This window comes from Carcharhinus amblyrhynchos, chromosome 5 (genome assembly GCF_965287045.1).
Source record: "Carcharhinus amblyrhynchos chromosome 5, sCarAmb.v2.hapA, whole genome shotgun sequence".
NCBI classification, from domain to species: Eukaryota; Metazoa; Chordata; class Chondrichthyes; order Carcharhiniformes; family Carcharhinidae; genus Carcharhinus; species Carcharhinus amblyrhynchos.
The window spans coordinates 96568538-96592505 of NC_137328.1; the positions used below are offsets into that span (position 1 = coordinate 96568538).

Here is a 23968-nt window from a genome sequence, read left to right on the forward strand (position 1 = left end):
ATACAGTGAATGGTTAGGATCTGATATGCACCACCTAAGAATGCATTGGCAGATTCAATTGTTGCTTTCAAAAAGGGAATTGGGGAATTATCAGAAGACAGTATATTTGCAGGACTACACAGAAAGGTACAGATAGGAGAGTGGGATGAGCAAAATTGCTTTTTCAGAGGGCTGGCAAGGCCAAGAGGTCCAAATGTGATATATTTTTGAGGCAGTGTTTGACCTAGTGCTCCCACTGGCCTGCTGCCTTGTTCTTACGCCTGCAGGTTTGGAAGATGCTGCTGAAAAAGTCTTGGTGAGTTGCTGCAGTACATTCTATAAATGGCATGCGCTGCAGGGCCTGGGTGCCTGTAATAGAGGGAGTAATTGTCTCAGGTGATGGATTGATGAGATCAGCCAAGCAGACTTCATTGTCCTGGATATTGTTGAGCTTCTTGAGCTGCAGTCATCCAGACAAGTATGGAGTATTTTGTAACATTTGTTTACTTTTCCATTGTAGAGGGTGGAAAACCTTTGGGAAGTTAGGTGGTGCAATACTGCAGAATTCTCTGCCTTTGACCTGTTCTTATAGTCAGAGGATTTATGTGACTGGTCCAGTTAAATTTATGGTCAGTGATGAACCTCAGGCTATTGATGATGTGGAATTTAGTGGTGGTAATACTAATTGATGTGGTTTAGTGGTGGCAAACTCAAGTGGATATGCTTGAAACTATGGGCTGACTGGTCCATGGGTCCTGATGGACGTCACCCTAGGGTCTTCAAATAAGTGATTAGTGAGAGAGTTGGTTTTAATTTTTTAAAAAGCTCTGGATTTGGAAAAGATTCCATTAGATTGGAAAACAGCAAATGTAACTTTTTTCATTTAAACAGGTGGGAGATAGAAAACAGGAACCTTGATTTGGTTGAAACATCTAAAAGGCTAAGAGGCCTTGCAGGGTGGATGTGGAGAGGATGTTTCCTCTTGTGGGAAAATTTGGATCTGGGGTCACTGTTTAAAAGTAAGGCATAACCCATTTGAGACAGATGAGAAGAATTTTTTTTTCTCAGTTTTTGGACTCTGTACCTCTTAAATGGCAGTGGAGGCAGAGTCTTTGAATATTTTTAAGACAGAGGTAGAAAGATTCCTGATAAACAAGGTGGTGAAAGGTTATCGAGAGGGTAGGCTGGAAATTAGAGTTGAGGTTGTAATCAGCTCAGCCATAATCTTATTGAATGGCGCTGCAAGCTTAAGGGGCCAACTGGCCTACTCGTGCTCCTAATTCACATATGTTGGTTCATAGAAGTTTTTTTCTGCCAGAAAGGTCCATTTAATGCTGCTGATCATGGGAAATTCTTCTTTTTTCATAGGTTTGTTGCTCAAACTACCTTATTTTTAAATCCATAAAGGAAGAAAAAAAATTACACAGTTTTATGGCACAGCACAAAATCTTCAACAGATCGATACTGCATGTCTGTGTGGTGTTTTTCCGGGTGCTCCGGTTTCCTCCCACAGTCCGAAATATGTGCAGGTTAGGTCCATTGACCATGCTAAATTTTCCATCAGTGTATCCAAACAGGTGCTGGAGTCTGATGGCTGGGGGATATTCACAGCAACTTTCATTGCAGTGTTAATGTAAAGCCAAATTGTAACTAATAAATAAACTTTACTTTTACATTCAGTTTTAGTTGATGTTTACAGCTAGAATTACTTTTTTGATCTATGTTAATCACAGTAAGTAGCAGAGTCCTTGTATACAAAAATATGGTCCTCATTGTTAGCATTTAACAATTATGTCTTTCTCTGTCCCCAATAGAATATCCCAGAGGTGGATGAAGAAGGTTACTGTATCAAGCCAGAAGTGAATCAAATTAATATCCTTAACCTGAACCATCCATTGTTAAACTTATCTTCATTTTGTTGATACTTGAACGGAAATTAAACAGATTGTTACAGGGATATAACCACTTATTCTACAACTACCTTTCTAATATAGTGAATGGTTAGGATTTGGCATGCACCACCCAAGAATGTGTTGGCATCCAGATTACAGACAAACACTCTGACAAATTTATCACCAGAGCAAAAAACAGAAAAAGCAGGAGAAACTCAGCAGGTCTGACCACATCTGTGGAGAGAGAATAGAGCCAACGTTTCGAGTCTGGATGACCCTTTGTGAGAGCTGATGAAGGGTCATGTAGACTCATAACGTTGGCTCTATAAAGACCTGCTGATTTTATCCGCCTTTTTCTATTTTTGTTTCAGATTCCAGCATCTGCAGTATTTTGTTTTTGTCTTAGTGTTATCACAGGAGGAAGTTACAGGAAATATGTGCTTGATATCCTGCCAGTATTTAAAAATAATGTTGAAACTTTAATCATTTGGAATACAACTCTTGGGGGCGGGGGGTGGGCAGACTACAGTAACATCCCACAGTAGAACATTGCGCTAATAAGATAGAAGATATTGGATAAACACAATTGTTCTGGTAGTATCTGTAGAGAGAAACAGAGTTAATGTTTTGAATCCATATGACACTGCTACAGGACCGTTCTTAGCCAGCATTTTCTGTTTTTATTTCAGATGTTCAGCATCTGCAGTATTTTGATTTTATTTTAGTACATTGTACTATAGTGAAGTACCAAGGGATATGCAAAAGACGCTTTATCCTTCTGTCCTTTTAAACAATTAGGCCTAGATTTTCACTGTGAAAGTGAGCCATTCTAAGCCCTGTCCCTGAACGTGACACTTCCCATTCCCACAGTGGGTGGGAATGGGCATTAATGTCAAGATCATTAGAATTGTCAACAGACATGTAAAAAATTCCGGTCAAGAAGACCTGTTCTTAAGGGGATGTGTCAGGGGGAACTGTCAAGACATTTGGAAGTCTTGCCCCTTAAATATTTGGAAAAAAATGTTATGGAATTAAAATTCATTGCTTGCTATTTCAGTCAATCTATTGACATAAACCCTGAGGGTTTTCATGACTGGAATACTGCTGTATGAATGTCATTTCACAGTTTGGCAGTTACATTCAGTTTTAGTTTATGTTTACAGCTAGTGGGATTCTGACTCTGTTTGTTGTTATAAGGGATTGTGCACTTGAATGAAACGTTTGCCATTATCAGACTTTATGTAATTGAAGGAATGTAAATGTAGTAAGTGGGTTTTTATGAATAACTTTTTTCAATATAGTGACATGTAGAGATGTATTTTAGTTATCTCTTTTATCTCATCTCTGTATGGGTCCTGGGTCTACCCATGGTAGGTTCTGGATGAGTTGGCACTAAGTTGGCATATGGGTTATAAAGGCATGGGTAGGTTGGCCAGGGGACGCGAGGGCTCATAGGAGTGGGTACAGGAGTATAGTTTAGTACAAGGGATAGTGAGGAGTGGGTCATGAGGTGGAAAAGATGAGTATGGGCAGGGCATTGAGATGGAGTGATAGCTAGAGGAATGTTCATGTTTTAAGTTTTGAACACAGTATCAGAATCCCAGGCAGGCCTTCCACCCAGCTCACCTCCGTATCCAGCACAATCTTCAGTGCTTCTAATCTAGATACCATCATCCCATGACTGAAAATCTGATTTCCAGGCATCAATTTTTAAAATTAGGGTTCACGGAACCTGGAAAACTCCAAGCATTAGGCATTCGATGCAGTGCCACAAAATAAACTAGTCAGAAAAGTTATAGCTCATGGAATAAAGGGGACAGTTGAAATGCAGATACAAAATTGGCTGACTAAATAGGAAACATTGAGTAATGGTCAATGTATATTTTTCGGACTGGAGGAAGGTTTGTCGTGGTGGACACCAGATCAGTATTGGAACACTTGCTTTTCCTGATCTATAATGATCTAGATAGTGATGTGTAGGGGACAGTTTCAATGTTTACAGTAGATACAAAAGTTGGAGGCATTGTAAACTGAGAGGAGGACAGTGTAGAATTTCAAGAGGACATAGACAAACTGGTGGAGTTAGATAGATTGTAGATGAAGTTCAGTGTGGAGAAACGTAGAAAATAGAAGCAGGCAGGGCCATTTGGCCCTTTGAATCTGTGCCATCATTCATTATGATCATGGCTGAAGTGTAAGATGATACGTTTTGGTAGGCAGAACATGGAGAGACAATACAAAATAAGGACTAAAATTCTTGAGGGGTGCAGGAACAGTGGAACCTGGGTGTATAAGTGCATAGATCATTGAATATGGCAGGTCAGGGGAAGAGAAAGATTAATAAAGCATATAGTATTCTGGTCTTTAATTGTGGAATTGAGTAAAAGAGCAAGGAAGTTGTGCTGCATTTATATAAGACACAAGTTAGACCTCAGCTGAAGTATCACATATAGTTCTGGATACAATATTATAGGAAGGATATCAATATATTGGCAAGAGCGCAAAAGAAGTTTTAAAGAATGGTTCCACTTCAGTTAAGAGGACAGATTGGAGAGGTTGAGATTATTCTACTTGGTACCAGCAAGAGTTTGGCATGAGGGATGAGTTTCTGGAGATTGTATACGAGATGGCTACTCTGCTACATACGATACTCATATTTATGATTGGGCTGGACAGAGTAGATAGGGTGGAAATTGTTCTTGCTCGTAAAAGGATCAAGCGTTAGAGGGCATTGATTTAAAGTAGTTTACCAAAGAAGCAAATGTGATGTGAGAAAAATTTTATTCATACAACAGTTGTGTCGGGTTTTGAATGCTCTGCCTGGAAGTGTGGTGGAGACAGGTTCAATTGAGGAATTTAAGAGGGCCTTAGATGATTGTTTGAATGTAAACAATGTGCAGGGCATGTGGAAAAGACAGGGGAATAACACTAAGTCACAATGCTCATTTGGAGAGCTCGTGCAGGCACAATCAGACAAATGGCCTCCTGTACGTAAAATTCCTGTGACCCTGTTAAATGGAATGTAAAGTTAATGCTCATTTCATATCTGCACATTATTGTGAGAGAATTGAATGTATTTTTATTGCTGATTGAAAGATTAAATCTGGACATAATAAATAGCCTGTATACAATTATAAAAGTATGTATTTCTTTCCCTTAACTGATGAAAACATGCCAAAGAGAACAATTTTTATTCATCAAGTGACTCAGGTTCTGATGATGATGAGCCCAGGAAGTTCCATGTGCAAATTAAACCTGTGCAACCAAACAATGGTACTAACCACACATTGGAGGAACTGAAAGCATCCATTGGGAATATTACACTTTCTCCCTCCCCATCTGTAAGTAATATTTTTATCTGGAAGTAATGTTTGATTTTGTATGTTAAAGATAATGAATGGGATTCTCCAGCTGTGTGTAGCCCAAGACTGAAAATTCCCGCTCAAACTCAGCGGACTATAAATGGTTTGCCGAATTTTCTGCCTAGCCTGATACGATTTCTGCAGCAGGCGAGATGGGAGAATTTTGGCCAATGTGAAGCCTCTTTAGCAGTTTCTGAAGGACATTGTATATACTTACCTTATTTAACCTCTAATGGAAACAATGGTTCTTGGAAGCCCATTGGAAATGTGTATAAAAATGTACACACTGTAATTTTAAATAATAATTTGTCAAGGAATAAAGATAATTTCTTCTAAACTTTTACTTAATAAATATAAGCATTATGAGTATTATAATGTAGCCTGTTTAGGCAATCAGAAGCCAAATTTCAATATGGCTGGTGCTTCGAAGATATATTGTAAGATGTATATTATCTGTTTTCCAGATAGATATGTATTTTCGAATCCACCTGTTCATGAGAAGAAGCAATGGAAATTTTGAAGCAGTTGCATTAGATAAATATTGTGCCTTTTGCTGCTTGTTGTGCAGTGTCATAGCATTGATTTAGTGTGAATCGAAGTTAAAGATGAAATTGGCATCTTGTGCCATATAGTATAGATTTTATGGGGTAACCTGGTGAATGTTTGACCTCTTTTGGGTATTTATCCAAGTTTGATTTGATTTAAGTTCTCGGAAAGCCATCTTAAAATAAATGTTTTGCTGAATAACTGATCACCGTGCATCTTCTGGCCCATTATTGATTCTGGCACAACTCATCCAAAACTGATCACAACTTCAATTGGACTGTTATGTCTTTCAGAAGCTTCTGGTGTCAACTAATGACAGTGCCACCAATTTGTGCACTTTGAAACCAGCTTGTTTTGAGGGATGTGAAAATTATGCAATTCAATTAACACCAAAAAGATCCTCTGATTCGCTCAGATTGGAAATTAAACACATCTTCATAGTTATTAGTAAAACTAGCATAAAGCTGTGCTAATGCACCTTTTATTAATTAGCTACAGGGCACTTTTTGTTGCCTGGGGAACTGGGGTAAAGGGTGAAAAAGAAGCTGTGAAAGAATGAACAGAAATATAAATGTTAACACTGGAAACAGTAAAGTGATTTTTTATACAGTGAAATTAATTTTGAGAAGCTTAATATTGGGCTACGTATATTTGATCTGTAGAGCCTCAAGCCAATGGAAATATTCTCATGATCATGAATGAAGGACTTTTGTGAAGGCCGTCTTTCACCTTTTTAGCATCGTTTCTTTTTCATTGACCTTTGTTTAGTTTCGTTATTGGCTTCACTATTCTTAATTGAAGGTTAAAAGTGTAGTTGAAACTTGCTAGGTGAATGGAGCTATAAAAATATTTTTTGTCTTAAAAATCGATCTTTAGGCAACTATATTACCATGTCATTCCATAGATGACCATTTGACTTGTTACTTTTACTTTCCCTTTTCACATGCTGACTTCAGAGACATAGTCCAGTAAGTAACTTTTCTTAATCTTTGAAAGCTCACTTAGTGAGCTTTTGCTTATTTGTACGTGCATATATGTACAGATACATACACATATTTTTGTAATGTATTTGTGACCATGTGCTAATGATAAATGCATATTGTTATTGCAGTTGGATATTACAGTTTATTTTCAATAGTTACAGAATTAATTTAATGAAATTACTTAATGAAATTACTGTCACTAGAGCGGTAGTGCTTGATAGACTAATGGGACTGAAGGGAGACAAGTCCCTAGGACCGGATGGAATGCATCCCAGGATTCCGAAAGAAATGGCAGAGGTGATAGCGGATGCCTTAGTAATTATTTATCAAAATTCGCTGGACTCCGGGGAAGTGCTGGAAGATTGGAAAGCGGCTAATGTTACGCCGCTGTTTAAAAAAGGTAGCAGACAAAAGGCAGGGAATTATAAGCCAGTTAGCTTAACGTCCGTAGTTGGAAAAATGCTAGAATCCGTCATCAAAGAAGAAGTAGCGAGACACCTAGAAAAGAACGGTTTGATCAAGCAGACGCAGCGTAGATTTGTGAAGGGGAAGTCGTGTTTAACAAATTTATTGGATTTCTATGAGGATGTGACTAGTGCGGTAGACAGAGGGGAACCGGTGGATCTGGTGTTTTTAGATTTCCAGAAGGCGTTTGATAAGGTGCCTCACAAAAGGTTGCTGCAAAAGGTTAGGGTGCACGGAGTTGGGGGTAAGGTGTTAGCGTGGATTGAGGAAGCAGAGAGTTGGAATCAGTGGGTGCTATTCTGGCAGTTGGTGACTAGTGGAGTGCCGCAGGGATTGGTGCTGGGGCCTCAACTGTTTACCATTTACATAGACAATCTGGAGGAGGGGGCTGAGTGTAGGGTAACAAAATTTGCTGATGACATGAAGATGAGTGGAAAACAAAATTGCATGGAAGGCACGGAAAGTCTGCAGAGAGATCTGGATAGGCTGAGTGAGTGGGCGAGGACCTGGCAGATGGAGTATAACATTAGCAAATATGAGGTTATCCACTTTGGTAGAAATAATAGTAGGAGGGATTATTATTTAAAGGGCGAAAAGCTGCAGCATGTTACGGTGCAGAGGGACCTGGGGGTCCTTGTGCACAAATCGCAAAAACCCAGTCTGCAGGTGCAGCAGGCGATCAAGAAGACAAATGGAATGTTGGCCTTTATAGCGAGGGGGATAGAATATAAAAGCAGGGAGGTCTTGCTGCAATTGTACAGGGTACTGGTGAGGCCGCAACTGGAGTACTGTGTGCAGTTTTGGTCACCGCATTTGCGAAAGCATATATTGGCCCTGGAGGGAGTACAGAGAACGTTCACTAGGCTGATACCGGAGATGAGGGGGTTAGCCTATGAAGAGAGATTGAATAGACTGGGTCTGTACTCATTGGAGTTTAGAAGGCTGAGAGGGGATCTTATAGAGACATATAAGTTAATGAAGGGGCTAGATAGGGTAGAGGTAGAGAGATTCTTCCCGCTAAGGAGATCTTTTTCGGTACTCAGCAGAAATATATTCCGATGGTAAAGAAGGAATGTAGGAGAAGGGATAACCAGCTGTGGTTATCTAAGGAAATAAATGAGAGTATTAAATTAAAAGCTGATGCGTTCAGAGTGGCTAAAAGTAGTGGGTGATTAGAAGATTGGGAAAAATTTAAAAATCAACAAAGAATGACTAAGAAGGTGATATAGAAAGGAAAGATAGACTATGAAGCTAAATTAGCACTAAATATAAAAAAGGACAGTAAAAGTTTTTACAAATATATAAAGAGGAGGAGGCTGGCTAGACTGAATGTTGACCCTTAGAGGATGAGTGGGGGGATTTAGCGGTGGGAGATGAGGAAATGGCTGAGGCTTTAAATAAGTTTTTTGCCTCTGTCTTCACGGAGGAGGACACGAATAGTTTGCCAGATCTTAAAGATAGGAGGATGGTAGGAGTTGAGGGCCTGAATGCGATTACTGTCACTAGAGAGGTAGTGCTTGATAGACTAATGGGACTGAAGTTGAACAAGTCCCCAGTACTGGATGGAATGCATCCCAGGGTTCTGAAAGAAATGGCAGAGGTGAAATTCGCTGGAGTCCGGGGAAGTGCCAGAAGATTGGAAAACGGCTAATGTTATGCCGCTGTTTAAAAAAGATAGCAGACAAAAGGCAGGGAATTATAGGCCGGTTAGTTTAATGTCTGTAGTTGGAGAAATGCTTGAATCCGTCATCAAAGAAGAAATAGCGAGGCACCTAGAAAAGAATAGTTTGATAGAGCAGACGCAGCACGGATTCGTTAAGGGGAAGTCATGTTTGATGAATTTATTGGATTTCTATGAGGATGTGACTAGTGCGGTAGTAGCGGGAAAGTAGAACTGATCCACTTCAGATCAGCCATGATCTTGTTGAATGGTGGGGCAGGCTCGAAGGGCTAGATGGCGTACTCCTGCTCTTATTTCTTATGTTCTTAATTTGCCTTGTCTTGCTATTTCTGTTTTATACATAGAGTAAAATTTGAATTGAAGTATTAATACATTTATGAAATTAATTTTGATTCTTCATTCCAGAATGCAATGAAAAGAAATTCATCTAGTAAGTATTGTTAATAGGTTTTTTCTTTATATTTTAATCTCAGCAACTGAGATTGTAACTTATTTGTTTGTGTTGTCAAACTATTTTGGTTCCTGATTGTCATGTTCGAGAAACTGAAAAAATAAATGCTTGCAAATATTTAACTCATCATTTATTGTGTATTTTGCTTTCTGCTAGAAACTGTATTGCTTGGTTTCAATAGAAGCAGATATAACCTTCTGCGAAGTAACATAATATATTTGCTTTGCTGAAATCATCTATGATTCATGTTTATTCTGGGACTGATTTTGTTCAAGTTTCTTTGTAAATGTTGGGGAGAATTTAGCAGACAGAAAGCTGTCAAGTTCTGATAGGTAGAAGGTCTTTTTATTCAGTCATGGAATTTGGGCTTCACTGGCAAGACCAGCCCTAATTGCCCTTAATCGAGTGGCTTGCTGTGCTACTGCAGAGGGCAGTTAAGCGTCAGTTACAATACTGTGAATCTGGAGTCATGTTTTAAGTCAAATTTGCTGATGATACAAAGGTAGGTGGGAAAGCAAGTTGCAAGGACAATACAAAGAGACAGCAAAATGATATAAAAAGGTTAAGTGAGTGGGCAAAAATTTGGCAGATGAAGTATAGGTGGGAAAATGTGAAGTTGTTCACTTTAGCAGGAAAAATAGAAAAGCAGAATAGTATTTAAAAGGAGGAAGACTACAGATGCTGTGATACAAAGTGACCTGGGTATCTTTGCACATGAATCTCAAAAAGTCAGCATGAAAGTATAATAGTATGACAAGAACGAGAAATTTCAGCCATTTTGCAAACTTCTTACTTTGGGATTATGGAATTAAGTACTTTTAATTTTTTTCTGAGCCCCACCTCTAAAGAGGTGTATTTGAAATATATTGTGCTTTAAGCATTTTAAAAAGAGCAAATGGAGCTCTGAATTCCTAGAGAGAAAGGGTACAGACTTATTATTGATTCAGGCAGAAGAGGATGTGTGTGCCATCTACCTGCCCCTGGCTGCCTGTGTTAGGTGACTTTGTCGAAAATAGTACTGGGAACTCACCATTTGTTTTCAGCAATCTCACACTTGTTACAACAGGTACAGGCCGATTATTTGGTCTCACCCACTGTCTTCGAGGATGAACAATGTCTGTTGCTCAAACATTCCTAACCCCAGGGCTCTCCTTGGCCATTATATTGTGACTGTAATGGACTCCTCTAGCTGATGAAGCTGATTGCTCTCTCGTTCCACCTTCTGCACCATTTCCACTTCATTTCTTTATTGCCTCCCAAGCACTTTTCAACCATTGTCCATCAATTGCCCTGGTGCCTCCAAAACCCTGCAATGATTGGTCGATTCTGTTTGTGCATGGGAGAAGGAGGCAGGGCCTTGATTGGCTATGGCCACTCTTTGGCCCTGACATTTATCAGTCATAATCTAACCCATTCAATAGGTTTCGGCTGTTGTTGAGGCAGGCATTTGATTGATTAGTTGTCTAATCAACCAGGTCAGTTTAATTTGAAGCAGGAGTGGTTGAAGGGGAGCAGCTGGTCCAGTTGAGAAGAGACTGACCCTGGGCCTCTTTTAGGTACTCACAGATGTTGGCCTTTTTAAGGTCAAACCAAATAAACAAACTCAAGTTAAATCAGGACAAAGTAAAAGGGGCAGCTCCCCAAAAGGAAGGGGAACAACCCAAACAAAATCCAAGTACAAAGGAAGCTTGAAAACATCAAATTAAAACGTGATTATTAGGGTCAATAATATACCCCAGCCCCTGTGGTGCATAATGGGTGCGGAAGGTGTCAACTGCGTCCATGGACACTGCATGCTCCCTCTCCAGGGACACCTGGCCACGAACGTAGTGCGGTAGAGGGGCAGACAATCAGGGTGGACAACCCCCTTGATTGCCCGCTGCTGGACCTGTAAATGGTGCGCTTCGCCAGGCCCGGGAGCAGGTTCATGAGGAGGTCACCATCCCGACCCTCCCCTCTCTGCACCAGATGTCCGCAGATTAGGAATGTTGGACTGAAGTGCAAACAAAACGTTAATAAAAGGTTCTTCAAGAAAACAGAAAGGGTGTGCAACCTAAGACACAAAACTTAGACATGGTCCACGGACTCCACAAGGCCACAGAAGGGACAAGCTTTGGAGCCCATGAACCAGTGAATCCTACGGTTGTGCGGAATTGCTTCATGCATCACCCTCCACCCCAGGTTCTCGCTGTAACTGGGGGAAAGACTGACCCTGGGAGATAGGAGAGCACAGATCTTGCCTCGCTTTTATGCTGACTACACATAAGCCAATGACCAGGAAACAATCCATCCATCCATCCATAAAGGGTGCAGGACTTGGAGGAAAGGTGGGGAGGTATGTGAATTTAGAAATAGCTTTGCACAGAGGAGTCCTGACATAAAATTAGAGGAGAACTTTGCAATCTGGCAGTCAGAAATAAAAATAGAGAATGTTGGAAATAAGCAACAGCTTCTATAAGGGGAAGATGTTGCAATTTGGAAAGATCAGAAAACTGAGAGATTAAGCCGTTTAGTAGGGCTAAATAAATAATATCCTTTCCCCACAAACAAAATGTTTGCTTATTTTGGAACATTCAGTTTTGAATGAGGGTTATATCTGAAATGTAAATCTTTCTCTTTAGTTTACTCACAGATCTCTAAAATGTTTCTAGTTTCTGAAATGTAGTGGCAGTACACATTCCCACCATATGTGCAGTAACAATAAATACCAATACGTTTTCAACATTGTGTTTTGGGGTTAGTATTTATTTTGGTATTACATGTACTGACTGCATCAAACACTGAAATCTTAAAACAATGAGGTCACTTAAAGTGGAGATGCAGGGTAATTTCTTGGGATCGTTAATCTTTAGAATTCTCTTCTGTCTGTAGAATAAGCACTGGCATGGATTCTTGGACCCAGTGGTTTGTTTATGTGCTGTGAAATCTATGAATTGAATAGTAAAGTTGATGGGAAGAAAAGATACCTGCAAGTTAGATACTAATACAGTTCAGCACGTTTTGCTTTTGGTACCTATTGCAGAATTGTATAGATAGATACCATCTTTGAGGATATTTTTTGGTTTAACATGCTTTGTCCTTTAATATTTATACCTGAAGATTAACAACTATCTATAATACAAATTAATACAACATTGACAGCTGTGTTAACATTACTAAAGAGCAATTGTTAAAGCTACATCTACAGGGAAGATGAGAATTTATTTTATGTAGACTGTTAAGATTTGGAATGCACTGCCGTAAAGGAAGCTGATACAGTGGTAAATTTGGAAATATAATTATTTTTATACTTGAAAAGAAAAATTTGCAGGCAGAAGAGCAGGGAAGTGGGATTGATTGTTAGCACTTTCAAAGGACTGGCACAGACATGCTGGACTGAATAGTCTCTTCCTGTGCTGCAAAATTCTATAATACAGAGTGAATGATTTGGAGAAATATTTGCTGAAAACATTTTCCTACAGTTACAATATCATGAACAATGAGGAATGAATTTTAAAAAAGATTGACAAGTTAACGTGAAATGATTAGAAATGTTTGAGGATCATTCTTTTGCTGGAAAGATTTTAGAAGCCCGTTATATTCAAATACTTGGGTTAACTTTCAATATTATTTTTCCCCCTTTGTCTCCCTTCTACAAGGTGAAGAGCTGGTTCGGTCAAGATCATGTGTTCCATCACCTGAGTAAGTGACTAAAGTTTTAAATAGAATGTTTGGTAACTTTACGTACACTTGGAGAGGAACTCAAAGTGGGGTCGGCTAAAGGGCAGTCGTGTTAGAAATTAATATCAACCCTGTTTCCTCAATTGTATTGGTAGCTGACATTCTAGAACCCATTTGCTGTTGTGATCATTAATTGCAGCTTATTAGACTTTTCAAAATATTAAATTTTCCCCACTTTTATTTTGGCTCAGCGGTATAATAAAATCAATTGTAATTGCAAATATTTAAGCTATATTTAGTGAACTATTATTCTTTTAGCTGTACTAGTGATCTTAAATATGTTACAATAAGATTAATTATTAATTTTAATAATTCTGAGATTTATCACTTGCATCAGCCAGATGTCGGTACGTTACCTCGTTTTCTTAATTTCCTTTCCAACTTAAAAATGTGAGATGTTGGCTACAAAAAATGTATTTATTTTTATAGTGATAACTTATTAAAATCTTTAGCATGTTGTGAAGAAATTCAACATAGTATCTTCAAGAGCAGAGGTGGGTATTCCTAGAAGAGAAGTGGCAATGAATGTAAATACTAATGCAAAAGCAAAATACTGCAGGAAATCTGAAATAAAAACCAAAAATGCTGAAGCTACTCAGCAGGTCTGGCAGTATCTATGGAGGGAGAAACAGGGTTAACTTTTCAGGTCTGTCATCACAACTGATGAAACATTAACCCTGTTTCCTTCTCCACAGAAGCTGCCAGACCTGCTGAGTATTTCGAGCATTTTCAGTTTTATAACCTAGAAGACCAGAGATGTAGGAGCAGAAGTAGGCCATTCTGTTATTGAGTTCTGGCCTTGTGTGACTGCCTATATGGAGTTTGCATGTTCTCCCCATGTCTGTGTGGTTTTCCTCTGGGTGCTCTGCTTTCCTCCTATAGTCCAAATATTTTTATTTTTACTTATTATTGGTGCCACATGTAGGCTTATATTAACACTGCAATGAAGTTACTGTGAAAATCCCTTGATGTGCAGGGGATCCCTAGATGTGTTAGGTGGATTGATCATGCTCAATTGCCCCTTAGTCTCCAAGGATGTGTAGGTTAGGTGGATTGACCTTAGCAAACGTATGGGGTTACAGGATAATAGTCATGATGTGGATATGCCGGCGTTGGACTGGAGTAAACACAGTAAAAAGTCTGACAACACCAGGTTTTAGTCCAACCGATTTATTTGATAGTAAACTCACAAGCTTTCGGGTTAGCCCCTTCGTCAGGTGAATGGAGAGTTCTGGCCTCAGACAGAGCATGTAAAGCACAGACAGTTTAGAGATTACTGATTAGAATGCGAATCTTTACACCTAACCTGCTGTTCAAGTCCTGAAGTGGCTGACAATGTGTGTGGAAGGAGCACTGATCACAGGTTAAAGAGATGTGTATTGTCTCCAGACAGTACAGTAAGTGAGGTTTTGCAAACCCAGGCGAGTCACGGGGGTTACAGATAGTGCGACATGAACCCAAGATCCCTGTTGAGACCGTCGTCATGTGTGCGGAACTTGGCTATCAGTCTCTGTTCAGCGACTCTGCGCTGTCGTGTGTCGTGAAGGCCGCCTTGGAGAATGCTTACCCGAAGGTCAGAGGCTGAATGCCCGTGACCACTGAAGTGTTCGCCAACAGGAAGGGAACAGTCTTGCCTGGTGATTGTCGAGCGATGTTCATTCATCCGTTGTCGTAGCGTCTGCATGGTCTCCCCAAGACCATGCAGTCTCAACAGGGATCTTGGGTTCATGTCGCACTATCTGTAACCCCCGTGACTTGCCTGGGTTTGCAAAACCTCACTTACTGTACTGTCTGGAGACAATACACATCTCTTTAACCTGTGATCAGTGCTCCTTCCACACACATTGTCAGCCACTTCAGGACTTGAACAGCAGGTTAGGTGTAAAGATTCGCATTCTAATCAGTAATCTCTAAACTGTCTGTGCTTTAAATGCTCTGTCTGAGGCCAGAACTCTCCATTCACCTGACGAAGGGGCTAACCCGAAAGCTTGTGAGTTTACTATCAAATAAATCGGTTGGACTAAAACCTGGTGTTGTCAGACTTTTTACTGTGGTTAAGGATAGGGCAGATGAGGAGGGCCTGGGTGGGATGTTCTTTCAGAGATTCCATGTATATCCAACAAACTAAATGGTCTCTTTCTACACTGTAGGGATTCTGTAATAAAGGGCAATTATTCAACATTGGCGGATCAAACATGGTTAGAAAAGATTTGACTAAATTGGGCCAAAGTCAACCTGATTAGTGCAGAATAAGGCCTTACACAAATTCTCAAGAACCACAACAGCATGTTTGATGGAGAAATGGGAAAAATGAAAGACATCACAATTAAATTGAAGATTAAAGAAGGGAGTCAAGGGAAATGCTGGTTGGTACCCCTATGCTATTAGGCCAAAAGTAGAGGCTGGCTTGGATTGTCTGGTGAAGACTGGAGTCTTGGAACCTGTAATATTAGTGAATGGACTACACCAACCATATCAGTTATTTAAAAGGATGGTCCCATATGGATTTGCAGAGACCTCAAAGTTGTTCTAAATACAATACTGTGGGTCAATAATACCATCTATCCCATATCGATGACCATTTTGCAGGATTGACAGGAGGCCAACATTTTAGAGAAATCTTTAGTAGATTTGGATTTCCTGAGCATTTAGTGAGTAATTACTGGTCACAGTTTGTCTCTCAAGGATTTGTAAGTTTCTTGAAAGAACTGTACACAACATATTAGTGCATGACTTCTGCGAAGTGGCAAGCTCCATCAGGGATGACGGGGGCATTCTCCTGGACTTGGGGGAGCAGGAAGAAACCAGAGCTGGTGGGGTCTTCTATCTAACACCATTTTAGCAAGTCCAGCTACCAGCATATTTTCAAGGCTCCCAAGGATAGATAGTGAATTCAGCTTTGCCTACATGCCAAGGCCATAAAAAAAATCATTAATATTTGCAATAACGGTTAAGTGGCTCTTTGTCATCTTATTGTTTTATGTGCAGTGGATGTTTTTGAATCTGAATAGTATTTATCAGTCATAAAAAGGTAGAGGAGGTTTATGGAGTGCAATCTTTTTAAGTAACGTATCTCTGAATCCACAAAAGGGAGGTACCAAGATTCTGGTGTCATTTTCTTCCTTTAAACTTGCATGTTAATGTAACTGAAAAGTTTTCCATGATGTTTATAGTCTCTATTGGGTTCAGTGATTACAGACCCAACAGTCTGAAAACTGTTTGTTGAAATTTCATTTTTTGAACTCACAATCTAAGTTAACATTTTAGGAGTGTGAAGAGTGCTGCATTGTTGAAGATAGCATTTTGAGACAAGAAACCAAGGCTCTGTTGACTAGTTTCAGTTGCTCATGAAACATTAAAAACTCCCTCACACTTTTTCACAATAAAGCCATAGATATTTACTGTTCTCCTCGTTAACATTTCATCACTGGAATGGACAAAATTTCTGATCAACATTTCAATATCAAAACAATTAACTAATTAATCACTGATTTTTAATGAGATTTTATGTGCAAATATTGGCACTTATATTTGCCTACTTAAGTGACTCTACTCAAAGTATTTCTATGCATATATTGCACAATCAGACTTTGACATTTATGATAAGGTTTCATAAAAATATAATTGCATAACTAAACTGCGCTTGCATATTTACGATGAAGCATTTGGCTGAAAAGTGTGCTCTACACGTGTAAAACTTAAATAGTGAATGAAACATGGTTTATCTTTCCTATGGGCTGGATTTTTACAGGTAAGTAGTAGCTAGTGGAAATCTGCAGGATCAAATGTACCCCTGCCTTCAGACATGCTGATGGGAGTATTAAACAACCCCATCTCTCCTTCTGGACCTATTTTCATGAAATGTTACCAATCATCCATGAAATGATTAAGGATGGAAGTTTTTATATAGACATTAAAACAGAGTTATCAGGATTAATTAACTCCAGAAAGCAATGACTAACTAATAGAATAGTGCAATAAATTAAAATTTTCCATTTTATTCATAGTGCCAAAAGAGTCAATAATGACTTGTTTTCACTGGATCCACTTTTTGGACCTCCACTTGATTCCTCATCTTCATCCACATCAACGACTTCATCAGGTGAGTATTTACTTTCTAATGTTGCTCAATAGTGTAATTATTTAAGTGGAGTAATACTATACATGACACTTTCAAGCTGAGAATGGTTTTTGTGAATGTTATTTTGTTTCCACACTAATATGATGTTACCATCAGTTTGTCATGTTGATAAAATAATGATAAAATAATTAAATATTTGCTTTTTTTTTCATTTCAGTGCATAAGTAATATATCATTGACAAGTGACAATATTCTGTTTATATTAAACCCAGTTTTCTTGAGAGATTTTCTCTTTGAAGTTGTAATTTGATTTTAATTTAAAAAGTGAGAAATTTTAGCTACTGTTAATTTAACAAAATGCAGAAGAGACAAGGTAATTGTTAACTTTTGAAACTCCGTTTTGGAAGTATTCTACATTTAAGTTAAGGAATTCAAATACATGTATTTAAAGAATAATTCTATAAATTGTGGATAAAATAAATGCAATCTATAAATTATTTTAGAGTTTTTATTTGGTATGGGGTTGTGGGCTTCGCTGGCTGGGCCAGCTTTTATTGCTCATTCCAAAGTGCCCTTGAACTGAGTGATTTGCTCGGCCATTCCCAAAGATCATTTAAGATTGCTGTGGGATTGGAGCCACGTGTAGGCTTGCCCAGATAAGGATGGCAGATTTCCTTCCCTAAAGGACATTAGTGAACCAAATGAGTTGTTTCCAACAATCAATATGGGTTTCATGGCCATCGTTAGGCTTTTAATTCCTGATTTTTATTGAATTCAAATTCCACCATCTGCTATGGTGGGATTCAAACCCCGGTCCACAAATCATTACACTGGGCCTCTGGATTACTCGTCCAGTGACAATACCACGGATTCACCACTTCTCTAAAAATGGTGGATCATGACTTCAGTGCATTACAATCCAATCCATTTACATTTGAGGCCAGTTGAAAATGAGTAGAAATGGAGGGGCAGAGCATCTTTCCAAATATTACAAGTTGCAATGAAAAGCAAACTGATGTGACCCATATCCCCAATTTGAGATTATCTGGAACCAGTTTGAAAGATTTGTGAAATAGGTTGCACCAATAAAAATATCAGACAAACTTTTTTGTGTATGTTGGATTGAGTTACTTTATTTTGGATAGGTGGAAAGTCTCTTGAATCACAGCTGACCTGCATGGAGTTCTTAAATATCAGATTATTTGGCACTTGCATACATACTTAAATAAAATACTGTTTTAGAAATCCATGCGCTGTTAAATGGAAATGTTTATTTTCTTCAGCTCTTCATATGGTCCTAATTTGAGCCAAAAATGTATTTGTGCTCCATGCTTTACTTTGTGTGCCCCTCTTCATTTGGGTAAGAAAGATGCCTCAGGAGTACAACTTTCATCTGCTGGCAGTAGAACAGGGTGTTGGAAATAACAGTAGGAGAAAAACCATACTAAAATTTGGCATGTAATAAGTTAAGTTTTAACACTGATATCAGATCATTGATGGAATAGGATATTCTTGGATCAAAGAAAGATCCTGATATAGCAAATGTGTGGATAAACACTACTGAGGATGCTAAATACATTTCATTGTAGACTCATAAGCTGTGTAAATCATACAGACGCTGAGATTGAACACATTGTTCTAAACTTCACTATAATTAGTTTGTCTTCATTCTTTGATATATTTTAATTTGTTGAATTTGAAATTGGATTTGGAAATCTGAGGAAATAATTTCGAGATTGAGCACCAGAGTTTTAAACAGTACCCACATCTCTATGAGTTTTTTAAGAGTGAAGTATTGTAGTTGTCAGTTGTGTTTAGAGCGGGCACCAATGACTCAGCTCTGCTCTTACACCAGCCAAAATGCTCAGGACATTGGTTACTTCTAAAGCTTGTGCTTTAAGTAGCCTATGATCTAAAGAAGCGAGTTGCTGTGCTTTGGGAGTCAGACAAAGGTACTTTGAGTGCATTAATGTTTTTCAAGTGCAAGGCTAATTCAGCATTTCAGTATCAATTACTTGAAGGTTGTCTGCCGACAGTGTGTGAAATTTGAAGCAAGACTTAAGCTAAGTCTTGAACTTTCCTTTTGAATGTGCCAAGAAACTTGAAGATTGGGCTAGATTTTATGTAAACATTGAAGTAACAATGTTCATCACTGACTTTGAAGAAGATGGCCCACAAAGATCTAGCAGTTTTCCGTGTGAGGGCTTCTCCTTTCCCAATATTAATGTAAATCTGATACCAAATATTTACATCAAATGTGGGTGAAGGCAGAAGATATTGGTAGTGTGTTAAACGAATATTTTACATCTGTCTTTACCCACGTGAATGAGGAGGCAGTTATGGAACTCGGAGAGAGACACTGAGGTTCTAGAGCAAATTATCATAGGTATTGGTGGGCTTAAAATCTCCAGGTCCAGATGAATTGTGTCCCAATCTGTTGTGGGAGGCAACGGAGGAAATTGCAGGGGCTCTGACCCAAATTTTTAATTCCTTCCAGGCCACTGGGGACCTGTAGAGACAAGCCAAGGAACTACAGACCAGTGAATCTCAAGTCTGTGATTAGAAAACTACTGCAGAAGATTCTGAAGGAGAGAATCTATTTCCATTTGGAGAGGCAAGATTTGATTAGGGATAGTCAGCATGGTTTTGTCAGACAGAGGTCATGCTTAACAAATTTGATTGAAGTTTTTGATCATGTAACCAAGTGTGTAAATGAGGGTAGTGCGGTTGACGTAGTTTACATGGATTTCAGCAAAGGCTTATTAAGAAGGCAAATGCACGTAGGATACAGGGTGATCTGATAAGGTGGATTCATAATTGGCCTAGCGGAAGGAGATAGACGTTGATGATAGGTAACTGCATAGGTAACTGGACGCCAGTGACCAGTGGTGTACCACAGGAATCCGTGCTGGGCCCCCTACTGTTCATCATTTATATAAATGACATAGGTGACTATGTGGGGGGGTAGGATCAATAAGTTTGCTGATGACACAAAGATTGGCTGGGTGGCTAACAGTGAGATTGAGTGTCTTGGGTTTCAGGAAGATATAGATGAGATGGTCAAATGGGCGGATATGTGGCAGGTGGAACTTAACCCTGAGAAGTGTGAGGTGATGCACTGGAAGGAGTAATTTGACAAGGAAGTATACAATGAAAGGTCTGACAACATCAGGTTAACGGCCAACAGATTTATTTGGAATCCTAAGCCTTTGAGTGCTGCTCCTTCATCAGTTGAGTGGAGAGGTGGGTTCATAAACACGGCATATATAGACAGAGGCACAATTAGTCTTTACAGGTAATCAGACAAGTAGTCTGTACAGGTAATACAGATACAGACAACGCGAGTGGAGAGAGGGATAATCACTGGTTAAAGAGGTGTGAATTGTCTCATGCCAGGACAGATTGTCGGATTTTGCAAGCCCAGACGAAATAGTGGGGGTTACATGTAGTGTGACATGAACCCAAAATCCCGGTTGAGGCCATACTCATGCATGCGGAATTTGGTTATAAGTTTCTGCTTGGTGAATCTGTGTTGTTGTGTGTCTTAAAGGCTGCTTTGGAGAACGCTTACCTGAAGATTGGGGACTGAATGCCCTTGACTGCTGAAGTGTTCCTTGGAGGAAGGGAACATTCCTGCCCGGTGATGGTGTGCAGTATCTGTTCATCTGTTGTTGTCACGTCTGCATGGTCTTGCTGATGTACAACGCCTGGGCAAGACCACGCTGACACTATGGAATGGAATTAGAATTCTCTACCCCAGAGAGCAGTGGAGGCTGGATGATTGAATATATTCATGGCTGGGTTAGACAGATTTTAAGATCTACCAGGGAGTTAAGAGTAAAAGGGGAAGACTGGAAATTGGAGTTGAGGCCACAACCAGATTAGCCATGATCTTATTGAATGGTTAAGCAGACTGGAGTTGCTGAATGACCCATCCTTGCTCCAACGTCTTATATTAGTATTTGTATTTATTTCTTATTCTAATCTGCATGCCAGACCAGTTGTAACTTGTCAAGTCTAAAAGTAGTGGCAAAAAATTTAATAGCAATTTGCAAAATAATTTCGATCAGTTGTACTATTGGATAGACAAAAGGCAGATTGAATTTATCACAAATAAATACAAAGTATGACATATTGGGCAACATGAATATGAAACGAATGAAACAATTGTGAGACTTTGAAATATAGGGAATCATAGGTCAATGTATCAACAATGCAAAGAAGCAGTTAAGGACTTTGTAACATTAAACTAATGGAGAACCAATCTATAAACTTTATGCTAAGCCTGCACATTGCAAAGGTCAGATCAGATCTGGAATATATAGATAGGCTTGGTTACTGTGCTATAAAAAATTCATGCAAGAATCAAGGAGGATGCAAAGAGCAGCAACAAAAATGATCAAATGAATGGAGATGTTTTAAGGAAAGTCTAAGAAGCAGCAAGTGAGGTGGGTGCCAAGAGAATATCAATTTAAGTAAACATGCAGGCCTAAATCTTCTGGTCTTGCCACTGTAGAAATTTTTGCAGACACGACGAAGAATTCAATGAACAAGTAAAGGTTTTGCTGACCTTATGTGGGAATTTCTGGTCCCAGAGTGGGCAGGACCAGAAGATCATGTCCAGTAGCAAACTTAAAATCACGGCATGGTGGCTCAGTGGTTAGCACTGTTGCTTCACAGCTCCAGGGACATGGGTTCAATTCCCAGCTCGGGTCACTGTGTGGAGTTTGCACATTCTCCTCGTGTCTGCATGTGTTTCGTCCGGGTTCTCCGGTTTCCTCCCGCAGTCCAAACGTGTGCAGGTTAGGTTGATTGGCCGTGTTAAAATTGCCCCTTAGTATCCCGGAATGTGTACGTTAGAGAGATTTGTGGGTAAAATATGTAGGGGTATGGGGGTAGGGCCTGGGTGGGATTGTGGTCGGTGCAGGCTCGATGGGCCAAAGGACCTCTTTCTGCACTGTAGGGTTCTATGATTCTTTAAAATCAATGTATAGGTAAAATTGGACATTTTTCTATCTATTGATTATATTAGTTCAATCTGATTAAGAACTGGTGCTGGCATCAAGAAAATGATGGTGGGCTAATGGTAATCCAATTTTGTTGATCAACCAGTATAATTATTTGTAGATCCATTTGCAAATTTGGGCAGATGCAAGAATGTAACATCCAAAATAAGAACAGGAGTAGGCCCCTCAAGCCTGTTCCTCCATTCAGTATTTCAATAGTTGAACTTTTGCCTCAACTAAATTTCTCGGCCTGCTCCCATTTCCTTTGACCTCTGAGAGACCAAGAATCTGTCTAGCTCAGGCTTTTCTATATTCTCAACAAAAGAATCATATGAGGAGCTTCCAACCCTCTTGGATAGACAGTTCGAAAGATTGAGAGCTCTTTAAGTGAAGACATTTTTCCTCATCTCAATCCTTATCCTGGCACTGTGCCCTGTGTTCTAGGCAGGGGAGCAAGCTCTCAGCCCCTTCAGAATATTGTCTTGATTTGATTTGTTATTGTCACGTATATTAGAATACAGTGAAAAGTGTTGTTTCTTGCACACTAAACAGACAAAGTATATTGTACATAGAGAAGGACAGGAGAGATTGCAGAATGTAGTGTTACTAGGATAGCTAGGATTTAGAGAAAGATCAACTCACTAAGAGGTAGGACCATTCAGAAGTAGCAGGGAAGAAACTGTTCTTCAGTCGGTTGTAACGTGTCCTCAGACTTCTGTATTCCTCAGACTTTTTGATTCAATGAGATTTCCAGGCTTTCGTGTAAACTTGAGAGATTATGTACCTAATTTACTCAGTCTCTCATCATAAATTAACTCTCATCCCTGAAACTAATCTAACAAAGCTCAATAATACCATTTCTGATGTAAGTATACCCTTAGATATGGAGACCAAAACTGCAGGGAGGTATGATGGTAAGAGTGAAAAATATGCGTAAGTAAAGGTTATAATGTTGCAATTGAAAGGGCCTCAATAAAGTGACGCAATGTTGTATCACATGGTGCCTGTCTCCATGTCACAATCTCTGTTACTCCATGTTAAAATATATGGAAGGAGGTGAAGTTAAGTTGAAGATGCAATTGACTAGTACCATCACTGGTTGTAACAGTAAGTACTATATCTCCTCCTAGCAATTTCTATTCTGAAAGCAGATAGCAAATCTCTGCACCTGGCTTTTTGCTGACTAGATCTGTGAAAACTATACTCCACAGTTGTCAAGTAGGCACAACAGTGGCAGCTTTCTGGGTGCACGAATCGGGGTTTGTAAATTGATGATAACCTTGGTATGTCTTTCAAGCAATACCAGTTAAAACATGCTGTGTTGGGGATGCTTCTGAAGAACGAACGAACATCAGCCATGCAGCAACTGAGTCGAAGCTCAACTGTTCTTCAATTTGTTTGCAAACTGCATTCACCATCTCCACAAAGTTGAAGGGAGAGATTGAATTTGTTTTGGTGCCTAAGAGAACAGTTTTGTGACATTTTAAACAAAATAATCGATAGATTGAGCTTTAAATAGATCAGAGGCCAATATCAAAACATTAGCAAAAGTGGATGGTTTTTGTGACTTAATTGTTAATTTGTGAATTAATTTTAAATGACTTTTGGTGTCATTTGAGAAAATTAAATTCTGGGCTGATTTTATTTTAATGTTACAATTTGTTAGCTAGTTGTCAAGAGTCCTTTCATTCTATTATTTATCAGCGCGTTTACAAATGGCAATAAAACTAGCAAATTCCTATTGCGTTGAGCTGGAAAAGAGCTGCTAAAATTCATTTATTGCAACTTCTGCAGAAGTTTCA

The 23968-nt window shown here is 39.2% G+C and overlaps 1 protein-coding gene across 6 annotated transcripts in view; it reads left to right on the forward strand.

The window, feature by feature from the left end:
- fcho2 (FCH and mu domain containing endocytic adaptor 2) overlaps window positions 1-23968 on the forward strand; it is a 195385-nt gene that overhangs the window by 115815 nt on the left and 55602 nt on the right. For 5 of the 6 annotated variants that reach the window (XM_080189245.1, XM_080189247.1, XM_080189248.1 and 2 more), the window contains exons 12-17: window positions 1794-1851; window positions 5043-5212; window positions 6736-6747; window positions 9314-9338; window positions 12998-13040; window positions 17087-17181. In XM_080189245.1, coding sequence (XP_080045371.1) covers window positions 1794-1851; window positions 5043-5212; window positions 6736-6747; window positions 9314-9338; window positions 12998-13040; window positions 17087-17181 — 403 coding nt within the window. The remainder of the gene's footprint in view (window positions 1-1793; window positions 1852-5042; window positions 5213-6735; window positions 6748-9313; window positions 9339-12997; window positions 13041-17086; window positions 17182-23968) is intronic. The other variant, XM_080189246.1, reaches the window with a different exon arrangement.